Here is a 21,841-nt window from a genome sequence, read left to right as displayed (position 1 = left end):
ATAACACAAATATAAATACACAGATGAGAATATATATTGAGGTAAAGAAAAATGATGAAAAGCTATCAGTCCACGAAGAAAGAGGCTGATATTGATGATGATTGCAGTTCTAATCATATGACTATAGTTAAACCAAAGCTTTTCTATCTCCTCTTCCTGTCTCTCATTTCTTGTAGCTTTATTCTAGCAGCACACCTCTTCACTTCTTCCCCAACTTTCTCCCTTCTCTGTAGGCTTCTGATCTCCCTATTTGCTTCAATTCCATGTTTAAAGCTTTAACCTGATGTTCTTCTTTGGGTGTTATGAATTTGTGTAAATTTTGCTGTTTTATTTGCAGATTCTATTAGGTTTGAAGATGATGAAAAGCTTGCTTCTGAAGCATCTGAAGCAGATGAAAATGCTTCCAGTGGAAACATTGTCTTCAATGGTTTTGTTCTCATCTGGAATTTCCTTTTTCCTTTTTTTTTTGGACGCATGAGAAAAATTCGCAGTCACTAGTCACTACAGATAGTGTACATTGGATAAATTTGACTTTGTGACTTTAAGTGGTAAAAGATCTCTAAAACAGCGTAAGTTGTACATAGTTCATCAGTGTACACGGGATAAATCTCTCTTTGTGACACTGGACAAGGACGATGAATTAGTATAGATTGCTCGTAATTAATCGGCTCAAACCAAGAAATCAATAGACTATTCCCACTAAGAATCAAACTTATAACTCTGTGGTTACTAAATTAACTATTTGAGTACTTTGCTCTTACTTAAAAAAATTTCTAGATTTGCCCCGCAGCTGATTAACCTGGTTGGGATTGCTGGACTTGAAATTTCTTTTTGCAGTGTCGTTGGATGGTGTTTGATAATTTTAATGTTTTTTTATCAGGGACGATTTCTTGTGACAGACGTTTTGTGCGATCCGATATATGCAATATGACGGGAGATGTAAGGACAGATCCTTCGTCGTCGTCGATTATCGTGTACGGGACGAAGTTTAATGGCAGCGGGTCCGGCGACGGTGACGGCGTAATCCAGCGCGAAAAGATCAGGCCATACACGAGAAAACTCTTTAACAGCATCATGGTCACCATTGACGAGCTCGAGCTGGTCGTGAAGGTCTGCAATTCCGCCGTGAATCACCGCTGCGACGTCCGGCACGACTCTCCGGGCCTATTTTTCTCGACGGGAGGGTACACCGGGAACCTCTTCCACGAATTCGCCGACAGCATAGTCCCCCTGTACATGACTTCACGGCGTTATAACGGCAAGGTCGTGTTCGTAATCCTCGAGTACCACCACTGGTGGTTCACGTTCTATGACGAAATCCTGGCCCACTTGTCGGATTATGACGTCATCGATTTCCGGCGAGATAACCGCACCCATTGCTTCCCCGGCGCCGTCGTGGGCCTGAGGGCCCACGACGACCTACAAATTGACCCCGCCTGGACGGACGACAACACCACTATCCGAGATTTCCGGGATTTCCTGGACCGAGCCTACGCGCCACGAATTAAGGAAATATTGAGTCAGGAACCAAAACATTTTGAGCCGGAAAAAGAATCCAAGAAACCCAAACTGGTAATAATGGCGAGGAACGATTCAAGAAAGATACTAAACCAAGGCGATCTGATCAAAATGGCCCAAGAAATCGGGTTTCGCGTCTCGGTTCTAAAGCCCAACAGGCCGACCGGGCTGGCGAGAATGTACAAGATTCTAAATTCCACCGACGCCTTGGTCGGCGTTCACGGCGCCGCCCTGACGCATTTCTTGTTTCTCCGGCCAGGCTCCGCCTTCATCCAAATCGTCCCCATCGGAATAGACTGGGCGGCGGAGACCTACTTCGAGCAGCCGGCGATTAAGATGGGGATGAAATACATCGGATACTACATCTTCGCGAATGAGAGCACTTTGATCGATGAATACGATGAAAAAGATCCGGTTTTTACTGACACTCTCAGTGTGAATAGGAAAGGGTGGAATTATACCCAGCAGATATACCTTGACCCTCAGAATGTGAGGCTGAATCTTTGGAGATTCCGGGCGCCATTGACGCGTGCTTATTACTATGCTGTTCGTAAGTTAAATGGGTCGTCGAAAGTAGATTCGTGAATGCTAAGGTTGTCGGGTTGAGCTTTTGATTAGATTAAGGTTTTTGAGCCCATTTAATTTGTTCCTTTGGAGTTTGGACTTCCTATGTTGGTGGCTATGGTCTGTGGCCCAGATCCATATTTTGCATGTATTGATCATTGATGTTTTTTTCATTTTATCCACTCTTTAAACACAGAAACTTCATCTTCTTGTGCTTGTCACAATGTCCAATAGTATTAGTATACCCAAAGTTTATTTTTAGTACATTGAATATTTATCTTTTTTGAACATTTACTTTTTGGGTACTGACGATCATTTTTAGATGTATTATCTAAAAAATTTAGATAAATTTTTAGTATATTAAAAATGAACATTTATTCATGATCAACCGTATACATTGCGGACAATGTCATAGCTATTGAAAATGAGGACATGACACATTTGTTGTTACCAACTTAAACAATAGGTTACATAACTAATTAGGTCCAACCCTCTATTATCAAAAACGAGGACATGACACATTTGTTGTTACCAACTTAAACAATAGGTTACATAACTAATTAGGTCTAACCCTCCATTATCAAGTCGGTTAAGAGATGATGAAGGGGATTCCTTAGCTATCAAGAGAGGCTTAAGATTTGTTTCTTATTTGTTTTTACTTCTCTTTTGTCTAGTCTCTCAATGACAATTACTAGAACAGTCATAATTGGAATATTGTGATTATATTCAAATTCACTGTCCATAATATATAAATTGCAGATACATATGTTAACAACAAAAGATACGTACATAATTTGTTAACTAAATGTACATAATATATTAATTAAAAATATATAACCTGGACATATCTACCATGTGCATTGTGAATCATGAATAGTTTGGACTGAACCTATTTACTATCTACACTCAAAATATCTCCCCCTTTACCTAAGAGTAACTAAAATTTCTCTTTGCCAAAAAGTCATTTAATTTGAACATATACTCTAATGTACTTGGTATACCATTCAATTTGTGCATAAAAGTGGATGGGATTATTCTTTGCCTAGCTTTATGTTAGTCTCACATACAGTTACGCCGGAAAGAAAAAGAGTAAATTATACTATAAGTTATTTATGCACTAGCAAACTAATATTATGGACAACTTAAACTTGTTTAACTCTTTGCGATTCTTTACATATTGATTAAGGTTATCAGGCAAGTTTCATCCAAAAATACACTTTTGAGTAATAGCGAGAAATCTTCCTGTAAAGCAAATTAATAATATGTGCTTTTTAAATGAAAAATACAAAAAAAATAATAATAAGAAAAAGAAAAAAGGTCATGCATGTGACCCTCATATGGAAATGAAGAGACATTTTGGAGCCAAGGGGTGATGGGCAATTCCCTGCCCATACATATCACGGAGCAGATGATATAATTAAACTATACAATAAATTATATTTTTAACCACTCAATTATTATTTACTAATTTATAATCCATAACTTTTTGTAGTTACACTATACTTCTAGTTTTCTAAATTGTTACACTTTTTACCTTAAAGTAACAAATTATTAAACTACATTAAAATTTTATAATACATGCACATTTTAGTAATTTATTATATTTTTTCTTTATAATCTCTTCAATTTCAGTATTTCATATACATAACAGAAAATCGATAACCTTTTTCTTTAAATTTTTCCTCAGTAGTTTTGATATATATATATAGCAACGTAACTCTGAAGGGGACCAATTAAGACTATTGAATTAATTTTATTTGACAATATATAGATACCATTGTACTATGTTGGAGGTTGTGAACGAATTTGTCAAAAATTGAAGGCGGTAAGCGTGATCAAGGGGGGCATTGTTTTGGTAAAAGTCAAAACATTCCAAATTTTAGGGTGTCGTATTTGTGATATGATAGAGGCTTTAATGGAAGATCTTCCAACACCATCACATCATATTGGAGGCTTGTGATCAAGTGGTCAGCATATTCTAAGTGTATAATATGTTAATTATAAATATATTATCTAAATCAGTGGTAGAACCTAATCAATATAATTAAATTTTGACGATTACAAACATTTCTTTTTCAAGATTTATTGAATCCACAAATAAACATTGGGAAGATTTGACAGATTCCATACATACAGCGTATGAATCACGAGCTGAACACAATTATATTATAGAGTACTTGATTATCATTGTAACCCAAGTCTACAAATATGAGACAAATATCTTGAATTCCTCCAAATAATATATTAATTCAAATATAAATATTTTGTATTAATACTAATGATATATGTAATTAACTTGTAAAAAATAATGAAAATGAGTATATTCTCCTAAAAAATGTTGCTTGATCTAATAAGATAGAGTAAAAAAAAAAACTCCTTCCTTCTCGTTCTATTAATCTATAGCACACATGTTGTGTAATTGCACATATTCTAGTTTGTGTGCACTCGTGTAATAGACTGTGTGCATTCATATTGTGTTTCACATATTTTTACGAGAAGATGTTGTCTCATTTCGACATTAGCCTATATATATAGACACTTAAGAAATTATACTTTATACTTTTAGTTTTCTTTTCCAATTTTTTTTTTGTTATTATCATTATATCATATGATTATTATTTTATATCCAAAATTGTTTTACGGTTTCACGTGCAGTGAAGTGAGGGGGAAACTGTCTCATGTAGTCATGTGACTCTGCCACCTTGCGGTCCAACTCTAATTTGCGACATTGCAATTTGCAAAGAGGCAGTGGGGATCTGTGCAATGTAATGTCGTCTATTGTATACATCTAATACATATATTCTATTATATATATCTTCCTAAGATCTGCTCGAGGAAATCTTATATATATATATATATATATATATATTATATATTTTTTTTTTTATAAAAACTTACGTGAGACCGTCTTATGAATTCTTGTTTGTGATATGGGGTCGGGTCAATATCAAATGCAATACTAATAAAGAATAAAATATTTATTATTTATATGGAAAAGTATAATATTTTTTTAAAAAATATATAATACTTTTACATTTTGATTTAAAAGTATTACATTTTTCCTTATAAGTAACAAACACTTGCCAATATTACTTATAAGGGAAAAATATACTTTTTTTTTTAGAATAAATGTAATACTTTTACATTTGGTCATCTTCCTCCTGGGAAGGCGAACCGTTGCCGAATTTTCTCCTGAACAGTAAATGACTTGCATAGCATGTCATTTACCAGTTTTTGGGCTTCTTTGTCCCATATATGAACTATGGTTGTGTTGAGTTTTTTGTGCATAAAATTATATATTTTGGTGTTTGGTCTTGAAGTTGGCCATGTTAATTTATCATTTCATGCGCCTTAGGAGCTAACTCATGAACTCCATAATGTATTTTGGCGAAACTAAAATACCTGAGTTATTATCTATATATACACATACATAAATGTCAGCCTAATTTATTATGTCAGTTAAGCAAGTTAAAGGTAGGATTTACCAAACTTAAATTTAGGGTTGGGGCTATAAGGCTATTGAGTATTGAAAATTGTGCTCATGCCAATAAATTATAATTAAAATTTTAACAAATTGCACAAATAACGTTTAGCAATTAATTGGAAGATGATACTTTGACTTTGTAGTATATATACTTTTTTTATTATGTTAGTTTAAATGCCTTTTTATTTTCTTTTGATTCTTTATTTATTAGCATAGTTTTCATTTGATTTTTTTTAGATACAAAGAAACGAAAAGGTAGATATAATCGGGAGAAAATCACATAAATTGTAGTCAAGTTATTTTCACACAATTAATCAATTATTATCAAAATAGATTTAAGTATATAACACAATAATAAAATACAAAAATATCGTTAGCGAGTTATTACATATATATATGAGTAATCGTGTGCATACCCGTCCTCGAATAGTGACATAAACATAAATATATAATTGTACAAATAAAGTTTATGAAATATTCTTAGCATGATTAGTTTTATTAGGGTTAGATTAATTAAAATGCTAAGAGTTCAATTTTTTTTTTCATACACAATATTTTTAAATACTAATACAAAATTACAAATCAATCAATTTACAAAATATATTTGGATAAATTTGAGAATGAGATGGAGGCGGGTTATAAACGTTAGCCTGTATAACCCGCAAGCTAAATGGGCCAAGCCTAGCGTCGACCTAACCTGCCTAAAAATCGAGCTAAACGGGCAAGTTGATCGAGACTGATTTGACAAACATTGATGACATTATTGTAATTGAGTGTTTGACTAAATATATGTTTTGTTTTAGTTTTGTATAACTAACTTGTATATTTAACTTATAAACGTATACCTGTATTTGTTAGTTAGCATTTCATTTTTGGACGCTACTTCACTCTTTATTATTTTTTATTGTTTATTTTTATTTTGTAAAAGGGTATATAACTATATACAATAATATTTTCAAAAGTCTTAAAATGGAGGTCAGGGAAAATGACAGGTGCCAACCTAATTAAATTCAAAGATATACGCTCTTATCCTCATTTTATCTCAACAATTAATTATTGTGATTTACAAAAAGTACGTAACCATTATCCAAATGTGCATTATGGATGAAGATTGTCTAACGATTTTAGCCAGTAAATGATAACAAGAAGATAATGAATTTAAGTTACTCATCATTGAATCATTGCTAATCAGCTCAAATCAAGATGGTTAATAGTTAGACTGCTACGAAAAGTCGAACAGAAACATTGTGGTTACCAATTATTTGTCTATATTAATTTATGAAAAACTCTTCTCACCTCTCTTAATTTTTTTCTCTCATAAATTCCTTTCATGACATGACTTATAATTATTAGACGTCATGAATTCACGGCCACCATTAACTTTTAATATTTTTTTTTTAAAAAAAAGTAACCAATCAAACAATATCATGCCAGGAGGGAAAATAATGAGTAATTTTTTTTTTTTTATGAGTGAGTAACATTACTCTTAATTTTTTTCACAAAAAAAAAAAAACATTACTCTTAATTTTTATATAGGAATTTATTCAATTCTTTTTAAACTGATGCTTTATTTATGGTGTCATCTAAACTTTCTTAATTTAATTTTAAACTTTGATTATTAAAATTTTAAAAGAGATATGTTTTTTTTTATTAAAATATGCTTTAACTTCTAATGTTCACTGCATGATAGGTTGGTATCATGACATTATTTGAGTTGAAAAAATTATTTATCTTTATTAACTACCATGAATTGATTGATTCTATCACGTATTAATAAATAAAAAAAAATCAAATTACAAATTTTTAAAAGAGCAATGTTACATTTTTCTCCTAATATTCACTTCTTTATGTGACATTAATTGATAATATTTGTTCATAAAAACTCCTTTAAAGAAAATTCATTGTAAGATCGAACAAATCACGATCAACTAATAGCTAGATAGGGACATTCACACACTCGTAAGCGGTGGGAATGGAAAGCCGACATGACTTTTCATGCAATATTGTGCAAGCTAGCTTAGCAAACTCGACACAAATTATATCTTATCTGTCATTATTTAGGAAGATCGGGCCTAATTATTACGGAGTATTTTTAAAAACCAAAATAGGATAGTATATATTCAACTTACAATATGCAAATAACTTAAATATTAAAAAAAAAATTGTTGTCAGGTAAACATTAGGATGTTAATTTAAAAGGGAAAATAATGTTTTAAAATAAAATAAAATTTGGATAGATTCCTAATATAACTAAATTAAAATATTGCCAAGACGCCGCCGGTGTTGGCTTTGATGCCTTGATTTGTGTTGGCCTTTGCTTTATGAATGTATATTATTATATTGCTATTTAATTATTTTATAGACATACTTGGATAATTAATCAAACGTTGTTAAAAACATTAATGCTTTTCATGCCCGACACAAACATCTATGCCTTCTTCTCTCTGCACATGAAAAGAATAAAACTTCTTTGTGCACTTTAAAATTGCCAAGTCATGGAAAAGTGAAGAGCTTTGGCATGTGGAAGAAAATTTCAGCAAATTAACTTAATAATTACAAAATTTTTAAATTTATAAAAGAAAATATCAATCAATTAACTTGATAATTACAAGATTTTAAATTTGTTTCTTTATTTAAATTAGTTTATTTTTAATGATCTTTTATCGGTTAGAATTACAAAGACGTGCTTCAAAAGTGTGCATCTTCATTTTCGACTATAATAAAATTTTTATATATAAAATTTAGCTTCGTGTTTTTATATATTTAGTATTCAACTTTTTGAATATTTAAAATTGTTTACAACATTCTCAAATGTAATAAAGATAGTTTTTAGTAAATTACTTTGATGTTTTAAATTAAAAATAAAATGACATTATTTAATTAAAGTTAGAAGATTGAAAGTCAACCTTTTTTTTTTTAAATCTTTACATAATAAAATTGAAAAATAGTTGTATTGTATAATACCCTTATTTTACTGTTTTTTCTTTCGGCTTATGGTTGAGGAACTCGCATTCAGTACATGAGAGTATGTACTAGCTAAACCTCCTCATGTGTAAAACTCGTAAGTCGTAAACTACTTAGAAAAGATAAATAGCACTGTAAATACATCGTGTGGCGTGTTTGACTAAGAGATATCTTATTTTATTTTTTTTAAACTTCTTAATTTATTGATTAATTATTGGTTCTATGGAGTAGTGGTAGCTCATTTTTTTTTAAATCATGTATAAAGTTATCTAAATAACCAAAATAATTTTGACTAATAATTAATTAAAATAGTTTGAAATTAAGAAATTAAGCGAATGACCACACACGACTTCTCTAGAGTACACTTTATATTTTTATAAAATTAAAACCCTAAAAGAATTATAATATGTCGGTAGACTAATAACGATACCTCTTAAATCAGATGTAACTCAAACGTGAATAAAAAACGTTTGAATTTATACTAAATACAAATCTTAAGCATAAAGTTCTATCCAAAAGTTTTTAAGAGGTAGTGTTGATCGGCATTATAAAGTTTTTAATTTTTTAAATGTAAAATGAAGAAAACGATATTAAAAAGAAAAAGAAAAAAGAAAAAAGGCAGTCCAAACTCCAAAGGCGGAAGCAAATTCTGAAAAGCAACGGGTCTCTCTCTCATCTTCCCACACGCAAATTCCGAGGCTATATGCCTATGCGTATATACGGACTATTACATTATTACGCGTATTTCTCAAACCTAAAATTAAAAAAAAGAAATAATAAAAAAATCCTAAATTTGGTAAATCCATGTTCCCCCTGACGCACTAAACGTGTTATGTTACACCATGAATAATGACTCTTCTCCTCATTTCATTATTATTTATGTTTACAGTATTTTTAATATTTTATATATTTACCAGATAAAATTCACAGAACAAAAAATAATAATAATACCAACTACTATAAATAAGAATGAAAATCTTGTTCAAGGTGACCTTTATAGGCCTACACTACACTCTTTAAGTTGAGTCTGTTGTACAAAATCTTTTTAATATGATATCTCTTATGTGATTTATAGAATATTACATAAAATGCAATTTATCAGTACACATCCTCCTGTACTTTTGTGTATAGCTAGGGAAGAACTACAAAGAGGTAGTGATCATAGCTAGGGAAAGACCACAAAGAAGTAAATTAGTTTAGATTGTTCATAGTTGATCGGTTCAAATAAAAAAAGTTAATAAATCATATTTCCCACACGAGTCAAACTTAAAACATTGTGATTACTAAATCAAAAATCTTATAAATCTGGTGGGTTGTCCATCTTTTACAATAATATTTGGATTCTGGTAAGGTGGTATATAGAAGGAAGAGGTTACAGAATCCATCGCCACCGAATATGACCTAAAGACCAGAGCAGAAGCCAGAAGGAAAGAAAGTTGCCAATAAAATTTAGCCAGCCAACAGCCAACCCAGTACCAGGTTTCAAACCGCTAAAACTTCACATTCCCATTCCCATTAATACACGCAAATGACTCAGAGAAATCTATGAACTTCTGTCCATTCCCTGCCTTTCTCTACCCACTCCCCGCCGCCTCTCTCTCTGCGTCTTTCTTCCTCTAAAAACACCTCTGCTCCGCCCAATACCCAAAGAATCTTCTCTGAACCAAAATCACACGAACCCATTTCGAAATATATGCGTTTTTGCATATAAAGCTCTCACCTTTACTCCGTTTTCCATACAAAAACAGCTCTTTTTATCACCCCATCTCTCTGTCTCTCTGTATATATATATATAGGATGGTGCACTACCAGAGAAATCATGTGCTGGTGAAGAAAGGAGGGTTGGTTGATGGTGATGAAGAGGATGAATCTCATCATCACCTTCTGGGTTTGGTGTGGGGGAACAGTGGCTATAACAAGAGAGCAAAGCCCAATCTTTTGTTTATCCTTTTTCTCTCTCTCTTGTCTTGCAGCTTTATCTTTGCACCTCATCTCTTCAGTGCTTCTCCCCCTACTTTTTCTCTCTCGTGTAAGCTCACCTCACCTCTCTTTCTCTGCTCCATTTGCTTGTCAGATTTTCCTGTTTTTGATTGTTTATTGACAAATATGTGTGGGTGCAGATTCGTTTGGATTTGAAGGTGAAGGACTTGCTTCTGAAATTGATTTATATGCTTCCCTTTGTTCCTCTGTCCCTAATGGTTAATTTTCTCTCTGCTTTTTCTCCACTTCATAGCTTTAATCTCTGTGTTTGTGTGTATGTGTGTGTGTGTGTTCCTATTTATTTCTATTACCCCTCTATTTTGGTCTGTAGATGCATGATTTTCATGTTATTTTTTGGGTACATCTGCAACTGTTTTTCCATATTTTCTATTTTTTTTCCCCAAAAATTATTTGGCTGTAACAGTAGTGTTACCTTTGAGTCATTGAGCCTTGGTCCTCCCACCTAACTAGCAATTGAGTTGACTTACCCTGATTTATCTCTCTACTATCTGTCTGGTTGAGGTGTAGGGCCTAGGTACCTTTTGTGGGAAGTTGTGTCACTTTTGAAGCTAATATGGAAATTGCCATCTTTGTCATTGAGCTGGAATTTTCTCCTTGTTGATTAATTTCATTATATTTGCATAGTATCTGAAAGTGGATTCAAATTTTTGAACTTTTCCATGTTTACATGTTACAAGTTTGTCTAGGAGAACTTTCTTGTTTTCTTGTATTTCTAGAAGGGAAGCTGTGGGAATAGTAATGGAACAGTATAATAGCAATATCAAGTGCTGGTTTTATGCCATTTTTAAAAAAATTTGATCTTGTTGCAGGTACTATTTGTTGTGATAGAAGTAGCTTTCGATCGGATGTGTGTATAATGAAAGGGGATGTAAGAACAGATCCTGCTTCATCTTCAATTGCCCTCTACAGAAGCTATGGTCATAACAGATACATTTTGGGGTTGTCTGGTGACAACGATGAGGCGGTTCCAGTCGAAAAGATCAAGCCTTATACTAGGAAATGGGAAACGAGTGTGATGGACACGATTGACGAATTAGATCTTGTTGTGAAGAATAAGAAGGATTCCGGGGTTCATCACACGTGTGATGTACAACATGATGTCCCTGCTGTTGTGTTCTCGACGGGAGGGTATACTGGGAATGTGTATCACGAATTCAACGATGGGATCTTGCCTCTCTACATCACTTCTGAGCGTTTCGATAGGAAGGTTGTGTTTGTCATTCTTGAATATCATGACTGGTGGATTTCCAAGTACGAAAACATCCTTTCTCGCCTTTCTGAGTATCCTGCAGTGGATTTTCGAGATAACAGAACTCATTGTTTCCCTGAAGTCATAGTTGGCTTAAAGATCCATGATGAGCTCTCCATCGATCCTTCGTTGATGAAAGGGAACAAGAGCATTAGAGACTTTAGGCAGCTCCTAGACCGAGCTTATCTCCCTCGAATTACAGGCCTTATTAAGGAAGAGCAACGCGAGGCTCAATTGAGTATGGAAAAATCTGCTTCGTCCCCATCACCAAATTCCAAAACCGAGATAAAGGTGCAGAAGCAAAATTTAAAGTCACCGAAGCTGGTTATAGTAGCTAGGAACGACTCACGAGCAATACTTAACGAGGGCTCGTTGGTTAAAATGGCTGAAGAAATTGGATTTGAAGTGGAGGTTTTGAGGCCTGCAAGGACCACAGAGCTTGCAAAAATTTACAAAGTTCTCAATTCAAGCGATGTTATGATTGGAGTTCACGGGGCTGCCATGACACATTTCCTCTTCTTGAAGCCCGAGTCTGTCTTCATCCAAATCATCCCCCTGGGAACAGACTGGGCAGCCGAGGCTTACTATGGCGAGCCAGCAAAGAAGATGGGATTGAGGTACATTGGCTACAAAATCCTCCCAAACGAGAGCTCGTTGTACGATGAATATGACAGCAACGACGCTGTTCTCACAGACCCCGACAGCGTGAACAAGAAGGGCTGGGAATTCACCAAGAAGATCTACCTCGATCACCAGAATGTGAGGCTGCATCCTGGCAGGTTTCGGAAGCGCCTCTTGCGTGCCTATTACTACACCATTGCCATGAAAAGAAATCATCAAAGTCAGTAGCTTCTTATCTTGTCTCATTTCTGGGATTTTGCCATACATTCATCTCATTCTTTTCAGTGTTGTTGTATATTACTATGCAGAGGTAAACAGTAACTATTGTAGAGACTAATGAAACAATATTGCCTTTTGTGTACATCAGTGTATAAAAACAATAAAAAGATTGCATTCACTTCCTTCTCTGTTCTCCTTTCTCCATTTTTTGTATTGCGTTCTCTTAAACGGATTCTATATTCTTCTCTTCTCCAGTTTTCCATTTCTCGAGAAAAATATTCTCCAGTTTTCCATTTCTCGAGAAAAATAGAGAATTTCTCCCTGTATGTATACTTGTGATTGATACATGCCTCTTTGGCACAATCATCTGTCATTTCTCTTTGCTGGTGACCTTTCATTGTGCTGATTTAAGCATTGCTTTTGACTAAATCTGTTGGCTTTGAGTGGGGGAAAGGGGAAGAATATATATTATGTCAACAACAATATACACATTTAAATAAATAAATATAAAAATGAAACGTAATTTAGTACAGGTTTAGCTCAGGAATCTAAACCCGAATTTGATTCAAATAATATTTTTAATAGTTGAACATGCCCAAAACCAAATTAGCACACATATTCTAAGTTGGTTTGTTGACTCGATAACCACAAGGTTACAAGATTACAAGTTTAACTCCCAGTGGGAGTGGCAACCTAGGCTAGTTTACCTTCTTGTGATCTTTTGCCAGTTAGGGTCATAAGACAAAATTTACCCAGTTCACACCCTCGAATAGTGGTTGCGGGTTTCTATTAAAAAAAAAAAAAAAAACTGGAAACAGTAGTATAGAGTGGTCAAAAGACTGAAGCTCAACACTTTGCTTAAAAAGAAGCAGCTTCTTCAACTTGAACTATAGGTTCAAGTAAAAGGACTAATACTCTAATAATATTCCAGTGTTATAATACAGTAGTAATTAATACAAAACTCAAGAAGAGATTTTTATTTTTGTTAGCTTTCAATCTAACTATGTAAGTGATGCCACCAAGAAGAGAGCAAAATCTCATTTGGTTCATTCATAAGACACAACAGTTGTTGGTTATTTCCAGCCAAGTGAAGATCTTCTTGAATTCTCGGGTGGAAGGATGCCAGTGAGTGATTGCCTTCTTAGCGTTCTTGCTGCACTAGAAGCGATTGGTGACTTTGCATCCTTTAGGCTGCTTCTTATGGCGTTTTTCAATGGTGATACGGGTGCTGTTTCCTCCATCTTACTACGTTGGCTCCTGCAATTTCACCCCGAGAATGAAGACATGAAAGCATCAGTAAAAGTGTGGTGAGAGATATGCGTTCTTTGAGGATACATAGACGAGGATTCACCTTTTATCGGATCCATTGATGAGCTTTCCTATGGTCCTGAGAGATTTTCTGATTTGAGAAGTCTTTCTGACTGTCAGGGCGGGCGTTTGAAGTGATGAAGAAACAGTGCGCTCGCTTAAGATCCCCCGGGAGGCTTCATTTCTAGACGACACTGCTGGTTCAGGCGTTTTGGGAAGTTGGGTTGTTGCTGCTTTTGCTCCTCGGTTCTTGAATGCAGCAGATGTTGGACTACGAGGAGGAGCGAAAAGGATATTGGAAGCTGAACTGGTCGGGCTGCGAGGAGGAGGAACTTGGCGTTTGACAGCAGAATCTAAAGGACTTTGAGGAGCCATCAAAGCAGAAACAGAAATAGGCGAGCGAGGAGGAGTAAGTTGGTTTTTGACAGCAGATCCTCCTATAGGACTTCGAGGAGGGGGAGTAACGTCTTTTTTGACAGCAGATCCTCCTATAGGACTTCGAGGAGCACCAACGCCTCTCGGCCCTTCTAGGCTTAGCCTTCGTGATCTGGGGCGTGTGCTCACCACCAAAGGCGTCGTGGTCTTTTCTACTTTAGCAGCAATGCAGTTTTCAGTGCTCAACCTCCTGGTTTGTGGAGTAGTCCTCTCGTGGCCTGCTCGAGGCTTCTGTAATGGCGGTGGTGTCCTGGCTTCTCTCGGTTTCATAGCTTGAGAACCAAGCGCTCCTTTGCTGGCCAATGCCTTCTTCAAGCTCTCAACCTACAACACACATTGGTTCAAAACTTCATCTATTTACCATAACCACAAAGTTCAAACTCGAGTGGTTCTTAAGTTTACCTGAGCTTTCAGCTCTATAACCTCGCTGCTCTCTTTATTCGAACGAGCTGCGCCAAGCTCAACAGTCGACGCCCTCTGAGCAAACTTCAGAGTACTCAAACTTTCCCCGAACGACTCCTCTTCGGGGCTCACATGAGCAAACATGAGCATTTTCGCCTGTCCTCCTGAACCACATCAAAAACTCATCTCGTGATTCCTCCCGAGTGTGAACGAGGATAAAACCGAGCAAGTTGCAAGCTTACCTAACGAGTTTTGCAGAAGCAGTGTGAGCTTGCTGTTTCTGTAAGGGATGTGAGAGTTCTTCAGTGCCAAAGCCGTAATAACATCTCCCAAGCTAGAAAGCGATTTGTTGATATATTGTGCTTCCTTGAGCCCGTCTCCTGTAACTTCTGATTTATCAACTCGCTCGCTCCCAGCCAGATCCACCAAATTGAGGCAACTCCGAAGCTTGTTTCCAGACGTATCTTCGCCATGCACATGCACAATCAGCACACTACAAATCGAGGCATTTTCATCGAAACATGTCAGGCCTTTAGTACTACTCAGTTACTTCGCTTTAGCTAAATTGCAATAAGAAATAAATAACCTGTGAGAACGACTGCTTCGGGTGTTCATGGCAGTACAGCCAACAGCGCGGTTCACCTCTCCCAACTGCATCAGGCTAAGAACATCCTCGCTGGATGCCACGGGGTGGAGAGTAGCATCGGGAAGAACCAATCCAGTGTCACTCACGCAACTACGAATCTCTAATGTAAGTCAAAGTGAAGGACTCAAAAAGCTGCAATGGTATGCTTATATGAATTTCTTCTATGAATGCATCTATAGAAAAAAATTGAAAACTTTGCAAATGTGGAAAAGGATATTTTGCAGTTGACAAATCTTCTGCAAGAAGATCACGGATTTGCTCGTTATATATCTCAACCATTTGCACAGAAATGTTGTAATTCATGATTTCCTTCCTCTCATATGACAGTTGGAATAGATCATTGAGGGCTAAATGGTTGATTCCCAATTCCTTTATCGATCGAACAGAAGGCCCAGACTACAATAGAGCAAAATATCGGTTCAGGGTACTTTAAATATTATGAGATACATGAACTACAATACAAGCTAAGAACACGAGCAAAAAATATCAGTAAAAGACCATTGTATACGTCTTGCCAGGAACCAAATTCTGAACCTTACCATTGTATAAGTCTTGCCAGATCCAGTTTGACCGTAAGCAAAAATGCATACATTATAACCGTCCATCACAGATCGAATAAGAGGCTTAATGTCTATGAAAACCTCTTCTGCAAGAGGAAAAAACAAAACGATTAATTTAATGAAAGATGAACTAGACTGCATTATAACAAAGCATTGAAATGTAGTTTAGGTAACCTTGAGTAGCGGTTGGTCCAAATACTCGATTAAACTGAAAGCTCTTCCTTCCATCTTTCTGTGATTTGAGCGGATCAACTACCACAAGAGAACCATCTTCTCCAATAAAATCTATCGCACTTTTTGCATCAGCAAGGAAGGAAGGCCTGATTCTGCAGTAAACTCGAATACTCCCTAATAATATGAAAAATAGATTTTAGAACTTATTAAAAGCTCTTTTCTAGATATTTTCTGAAAGCAGAGAAATTTGAGCTTGTTTCCAGTTAATAATCTGAACATATGGATTTCTACGTTTTCATCACAGCAGCTCTAAGTTTATTATTATGGTGGTTTTTTAAGATAAAAATTACTGCCCGAAAATAGTCAAATAATATGAAGCAGTGGATAAGATGAAACTGGTTATTGACATACCCTTAAGATCCTGAACCATGTTATATAAATTCCTATTTTCTTTCATCAACTTCTTATATCCAAGAGCAGATGTAGACATCTCGAGGACCTGATCACCTAAAAATTGCGTAAAATCAAGTCACATTATGATGGATATCGATGATATTTTATATTTCTCGTGTCCATAACAAAAAGTTGCAATAGTTTCAATAAAGGAACTGTACCGAGTAGTTTAAGATCGCTTTGTAACTGACATTGCAGGTCTTTGAGCTCACTCTTTGCACTTGATAATAACACCTTAAGGTTCTGCCAGCTTACAATATTAGTCAACACTCAACGAATCAAGTTTTAAAAGGAAAAAAATAAACATTTTGCTGATTGGTGCGAGTTATTATTAACAAAGATCATGAAAGCTAGTAGTTTTTCCAAGTTTATAAAAATTAAAATTAAGAAAACAATAAAGGAATTCTTTTTATTTTGCTCGGTGGGGATAACAGCATGTGGGATATTTTCCAGGTTATCAAAGGGAAAATGTTTTGAGAACTTGACAACCTAATATAATGTCCAAAATTAAATATGAAACTAAAGAGAAATACTTACCGAAAGCTCTTTTTCATGCACTGTAATTTGATTCCAATGGTTGCATTTTCCTTTTCTTAAACAAGCTCTACAAACCTGGGAATTTGATGTTACACAAAATTCGTAAGTAACAAATTTAGCTCAAAATCATGCAAATATTCCAAATGTAAGTACATTTAATGTGTTCGAAAGATAAAACCATACCTTTTGATTCTCAGGGATGGTTATCTCCTGAAGGGGGGTATAGACTGAGGGTGCCTGTGAGTTCCGTGTCTCATCACAGCAGTTTGACGAATCCGAATCCAACTGCTTCTAGAGGAACACGAGTTACGTTAGTTTGTCTTGCAACATTTGAGATTCCAACAGTTAAGTATCTTTACTAAAAAGCCTAAATATATAAATAATCAACCAGCTTACTTGTGGAAATTTGTTCTGGAGTTTTTCCTCAACACAACAAGACAATATCTTGCTGAATATGTCTATTGGATTCTGTTCAAAGAAAAATTGTTCATATCTCGCCATATTGGTTAGATCCAAGAAAGTTTATGAAAAGGATTAGACATATACCACACTGCCTCTATGAAATGAAGTGAAGATGTCATCGTTGACGTTTTCTTTCATGTCGACCATTCGTTCAGCCAGACACTTGACAATTAAACCTATAGGTGCAAGAAAGTTTCATTTAGAGCTATTCAAATTTTTTTTTTACCTTTCACAATTGATAGGGGAATATACAAAGAAGATAAGCACAAAGAGACCTTCAAGATTCTTGGTATCAACTTCTGCTGTTAATTCTTTCTGAGAGCCAACTGACATGTCTAAACGCCTCCGGCTATCAGAATTGACTACAACTGGAGCCCGAGCATTGATCCTCCCAACGGAACTTATAGCAAGTGGAGACCTAGGAGGCTTATAAAATCCATTCCCTCCGGTCAATTGCCTCCATTCATTATATGCTTTGAGTGCCAAAATGCAATCAACGACTTTTGTTGATGACCCTGCCTCTATATTATCCTAAGAAGGCATAGGACCAAAATCCCCAAAATGATTAACTATCACTCTTGTAAATCAGGATTTAATAGAATTCGAAGATCAACATACAATATTACTACAATGCTACAAAATTTACCCTATTGAAAACAGATGCCTCAAAAGCTGGTAATTTCAACTCTTCAACAGCTACCAAAAAGTTACGAATGTTCTCGAAATACTGAAATGCTGGCAATGGCTGGGAATCCCAGATGATTGATTGTGAAGGCAAGTGATTATCAACAATCTAACAAGAACAAGCACAAGTGAAAATCTGAAATCTGAAATGACTATAAAGGACAATTTTCACACACTAGAAAAGGCAATGTACCTTAGGAACTGAGCCTGGCTTAACCTTGTTCATCGCATTGCAAAGAATCAAGCCATTTCTCAAGCAAGCAAGGAACTCTCTCTCAGATGCCTGGCTTGGAATCCCCAATGGCCCCTCTAAATAATCAAGCCAGTGGATTGCTTGATATCGTCTCAGCGCTGCGAATTTATTGGCAAAACACAAATGAATTTACAAAATCAAGAGCAGCCATCAAGAACTCTACACTCATTCTGGATCAAATGATCAATAATCAAGAAAAGTAGTGAACACACATAAAAAAGAACCATTTTAGCCAGGGAAAATGAAGAAGAAAAGACATGAAACTAAATCACCAACCTGCTTCCTCAGCTTTTCTTGAAGCTAAGTCGATTTCGTGTCTCCCTCTATCCCCCATTGAAAAATCCAATCTTTCTGCTATTCAAAAATCAACACTTAGACACCCAGAGAATACAAACCTTCCAAGAATCTCTTCATTTAAAAACTCATACTCCATAAATAACTATACGCTCTGTATAAATATAAACACGTAACAAAAGATGCAGAGAGAGAAAACTAATCAAGAACACACTTCCAAGTGTTTACCTCTCTCTCTCTCTCTTTCAGGTAAAACAGAGGAAAGTGAACCCTAAACCCTAGATTTTCGAACGAGCAAAAAGAGAGAAAGAGAGGGGTACTTGTGCTATAAAAAGGTGAAATCTTTTCTTTCTTGAAGATGGCAACACTGTTCTTGTTCTTGTTAACGTTGGGATATGGGGGGAAATTTTAGGTTCGGAACCGAGCCTGAGGCTCCGGAAGCGTAACGTTACGTTCTCAAATTTGAATTCAATTTGGTGGGGCCAGCAGAGATGGGTAATCTGGAGCGTCCGATTGCACAACCCGATTTCAATCGCTACCCATTGACACAATGGATCTTTTTTCATTACTATATTTGGGATTTTTTTAAAATAAAACATTAGCTGTAATTAATGTTTATTAGTAAGAAATATAATCTAATTTTGCATATATATATATGACAGATTTTTTGCCTAAAGTGTATCTTAGGAAGAGATTAAAAATTTGAATTTGTAACTTCTTAAATTAAAAATAAACGGAAATTAATTAATCATATAATTTTATGTCATTTATATATCAGATTGACTTTATAATTCTTACAATGTTACCCCAATTTACTAAAGAAGATATCATGATTTTGACTTTTACAAGTAATATTGGTGAATTTTTTTTTTATTTGAGTTTTTTAGCCTTGAAAATATAATGTATGAGAACATGATGATTAAAATGGACTCATTTGGGCACATTGTCAAACCCATTAGAAATGAATGGGAAATGGCAACGTATCATTACGTACATTTATCGAGAAGTTAATTATTGTACTGACTTTTTAGACATTCTTAAAAGAACTCTCATATGAATTTCACGTCTTGGAGAGTTAAAGGGTGTTCGAATCCTCTTTGCGTGGGTGCTGCATTTACAAATACTATATGTTGTTTAATTGATTTATTTCCTGTCTTTGTTTCATATATATATATATATATATATATATATATATATAGACACACACACTCCATTTTCATATATTGATGATGAGTTTACTATACTATACTGCATTTCGAAAAGGAAATGTTCTAATTTGAAGGACTAACAATTAAGGGCATATTTGGTTCGCACATGGAAATTGGAATTTGAATGAAGATCAAATACTTGATGAGTTTTTGTCAAATTATTTTGCATGTTTGGTAGTAGGATGAAATTGTAATGATTATCAGTATTGATGTTTGGTTATGTATGATCCTATTATGGGAATAAAGGTTTTAAAAATACAAAAAAAAAAAAAGTTCAAAGCAATTGATCATAATATAAAGACATCCAAAGCATCAATATCATAAAAATTAAAACAAAAATCTAAGGGATAGAGTGAGGAAGCGGCAAATTGGGAGGTGACAGATGAGGAAGGATAAAATGGAACGATATCCGTTTTTAATTAGGGAATGATGTTTTTTTTTTTTGAAAATAGGGAATGATGTTTTTAATTGAATGAGTAATCAAATCTTATAGTTGTATTTTAAAAAAGTTGTCAACCAAACAACAAATATGATTTTAATTCACATTCCTGATACATAAACCAAACACCCTAACATTTAAGTTAAATAATTGTAGCATATATATTTTAATTGCTCCACTTATATAATGACTTAAAGCATTGAAACTTAATTATAATCATTGCCATATGTAAAACGTGTATCTATTATCAAAATTTCTATTTTTTTTTTCGGTGAGAGGGGGACTGAAAGCCTCGAGAGGTTAGTGACGTCTACTAGTAGTAAAATTCGAAGCGTCACGAATCAGAAGCTCAACTCGTTCAAACCATCTGGGGGATATTTCAGAACTGTCGTACACCATGGAACGTTTTGACCCATATTAGCTAAGAAATCTGTGCACTGGTTACCTTCACGAAAGACATGAATGATCTTGATGAAACAAAAATGACCCATGAGTCTCCTGCAGCCGGTAACTAAGGTGTTGGTTTCCAGACTTGAAGCTGCACTTCGTTACTTAGAACCTGAACAATAGCTTCTGAGTCCGTTTCAGCCTTTCAGGAATGATTTTAGTGAATTCTCAATTTTTTGTAATGATAAGACCGTCCCGAAGACCAAGTATATTGATTATAAGTATATTACTGCATATATATATAGTAATAATAATTATTACAATTTGATATCATCGTCTTTTTGGGAGGAATACTTTGACAATTCCAAATGTCAAAACGAATTACACCACATGTTAAAATTATTAGGACTCTACATAATAGAGTCATACTATAAGTCTCAGTCCTAGTTTACTTATGATTCTCAGTCCTAGTTTACTTATGATTCTCTTGTATATATACTCTTGTATTCCTACAGTTATATTTTGTGAACTCTAATACAAACATAATTGTTCTCATCTGGTATCAGTCGCTAGGGTTTCGTTCTTGTTCCCATGGCTACGAATGACGGCTCTGCCTCTGGGCGGACCTTTTCAGATGTTGCTGTGAGTTCTGCGGCGCCGGCTCCAGTGTCGTCGCTCTCTTCTGCTCATCACTACATTAGCATCAAACTCAACCACCGCAATTTTTTGTTTTGGCGTACTCAGGTTCTCCCGTTTCTACGTGGCCATGATCTCATTGATCTTGTTGATGGATCGTGTCCTTGCCCGGAGGAGTTCCTCCCTGCCGTGTCTGCTGCTACCTCGTCCGCTGCTGCTGCCCGCGTTCGGAATCCGGCGTTTGTTGCGTGGTCTCGCCGTGATCAAGGGTTGCTGTCTCTCCTGGTTTCTTCGCTGTCCGAGGAGGTGCTCTCCATCGCCGTCGGCTGTCGGACATCGAAGG

General features: G+C 35.2%; 3 protein-coding genes across 8 annotated transcripts; 2 read left to right on the top strand and 1 right to left on the bottom strand.

The window, feature by feature from the left end:
• Positions 1-927: 927 nt before the first annotated feature.
• LOC116006790 (alpha-1,3-arabinosyltransferase XAT3-like) lies at positions 928-2,103 on the top strand. The gene has a single exon (XM_031247280.1). It carries the CDS (start codon positions 928-930, stop codon positions 2,101-2,103), a length of 1,176 nt encoding a protein of 391 aa, XP_031103140.1.
• A 7,784-nt stretch (positions 2,104-9,887) lies between these two features.
• On the top strand, positions 9,888-12,803 carry LOC116006074 (alpha-1,3-arabinosyltransferase XAT3-like). Of its 3 annotated transcripts, none has more exons than XM_031246339.1 (3): positions 9,888-10,559; positions 10,651-10,668; positions 11,341-12,803. In XM_031246339.1, the coding sequence occupies exons 1-3, from the start codon at positions 10,328-10,330 to the stop codon at positions 12,627-12,629; spliced, it is 1,539 nt and encodes a 512-aa protein (XP_031102199.1). In that variant the 5' UTR covers positions 9,888-10,327; the 3' UTR covers positions 12,630-12,803. The 3 variants fall into 3 exon arrangements, with proteins under 3 accessions (XP_031102199.1, XP_031102200.1, XP_031102198.1); XM_031246338.1 differs by having other exon boundaries at positions 9,889-10,559; positions 10,651-10,728; XM_031246340.1 differs by lacking the exon at positions 10,651-10,668.
• Positions 12,804-13,448: 645 nt separating this feature from the next.
• Positions 13,449-19,181, bottom strand: LOC116006073 (kinesin-like protein KIN-14L). Of its 4 annotated transcripts, XM_031246336.1 has the most exons (20): positions 19,057-19,181; positions 18,811-18,885; positions 18,475-18,632; positions 18,244-18,390; positions 17,873-18,128; positions 17,682-17,773; positions 17,532-17,603; positions 17,319-17,426; positions 17,136-17,210; positions 16,760-16,841; positions 16,557-16,652; positions 16,146-16,319; positions 15,951-16,057; positions 15,629-15,807; positions 15,352-15,516; positions 15,008-15,258; positions 14,766-14,929; positions 14,417-14,687; positions 13,972-14,365; positions 13,449-13,877 (listed from the first exon to the last, which is right to left on the bottom strand). In XM_031246336.1, exons 2-20 carry the CDS (start codon positions 18,866-18,868, stop codon positions 13,694-13,696), a joined length of 3,033 nt encoding a protein of 1,010 aa, XP_031102196.1. In that variant the 5' UTR covers positions 18,869-18,885; positions 19,057-19,181; the 3' UTR covers positions 13,449-13,693. The 4 variants fall into 4 exon arrangements, with proteins under 4 accessions (XP_031102196.1, XP_031102193.1, XP_031102194.1 ...); XM_031246333.1 differs by having other exon boundaries at positions 13,972-14,687; XM_031246334.1 differs by having other exon boundaries at positions 13,972-14,687; positions 17,319-17,423.
• Positions 19,182-21,841: the final 2,660 nt, after the last annotated feature.

This window comes from Ipomoea triloba, chromosome 15 (assembly GCF_003576645.1).
Source record: "Ipomoea triloba cultivar NCNSP0323 chromosome 15, ASM357664v1".
Classification (NCBI taxonomy): domain Eukaryota; kingdom Viridiplantae; phylum Streptophyta; class Magnoliopsida; order Solanales; family Convolvulaceae; genus Ipomoea; species Ipomoea triloba.
The sequence above is the reverse complement of the archived record's forward strand: the minus strand, read 5'-3'. Positions and strand labels throughout refer to the sequence as shown.

Coding starts and splice junctions, on each gene's coding strand:
- LOC116006790 (XM_031247280.1), top strand. CDS start 928: ATGACGGGAGATGTAAGGACAGATCCTTCGTCGTCGTCGATTATCGTG.
- LOC116006074 (XM_031246338.1), top strand. CDS start 10,328: ATGGTGCACTACCAGAGAAATCATGTGCTGGTGAAGAAAGGAGGGTTG. Junction 10,560..10,650: donor CCCTACTTTTTCTCTCTCGT/GTAAGCTCACCT, acceptor GTGTGGGTGCAG/ATTCGTTTGGATTTGAAGGT. Junction 10,729..11,340: donor TTGTTCCTCTGTCCCTAATG/GTTAATTTTCTC, acceptor ATCTTGTTGCAG/GTACTATTTGTTGTGATAGA.
- LOC116006073 (XM_031246333.1), bottom strand. CDS start 18,868: ATGGGGGATAGAGGGAGACACGAAATCGACTTAGCTTCAAGAAAAGCT. Junction 17,774..17,872: donor TGATACCAAGAATCTTGAAG/GTCTCTTTGTGC, acceptor TTGCACCTATAG/GTTTAATTGTCAAGTGTCTG. Junction 17,211..17,318: donor CCATCCCTGAGAATCAAAAG/GTATGGTTTTAT, acceptor TCAAATTCCCAG/GTTTGTAGAGCTTGTTTAAG.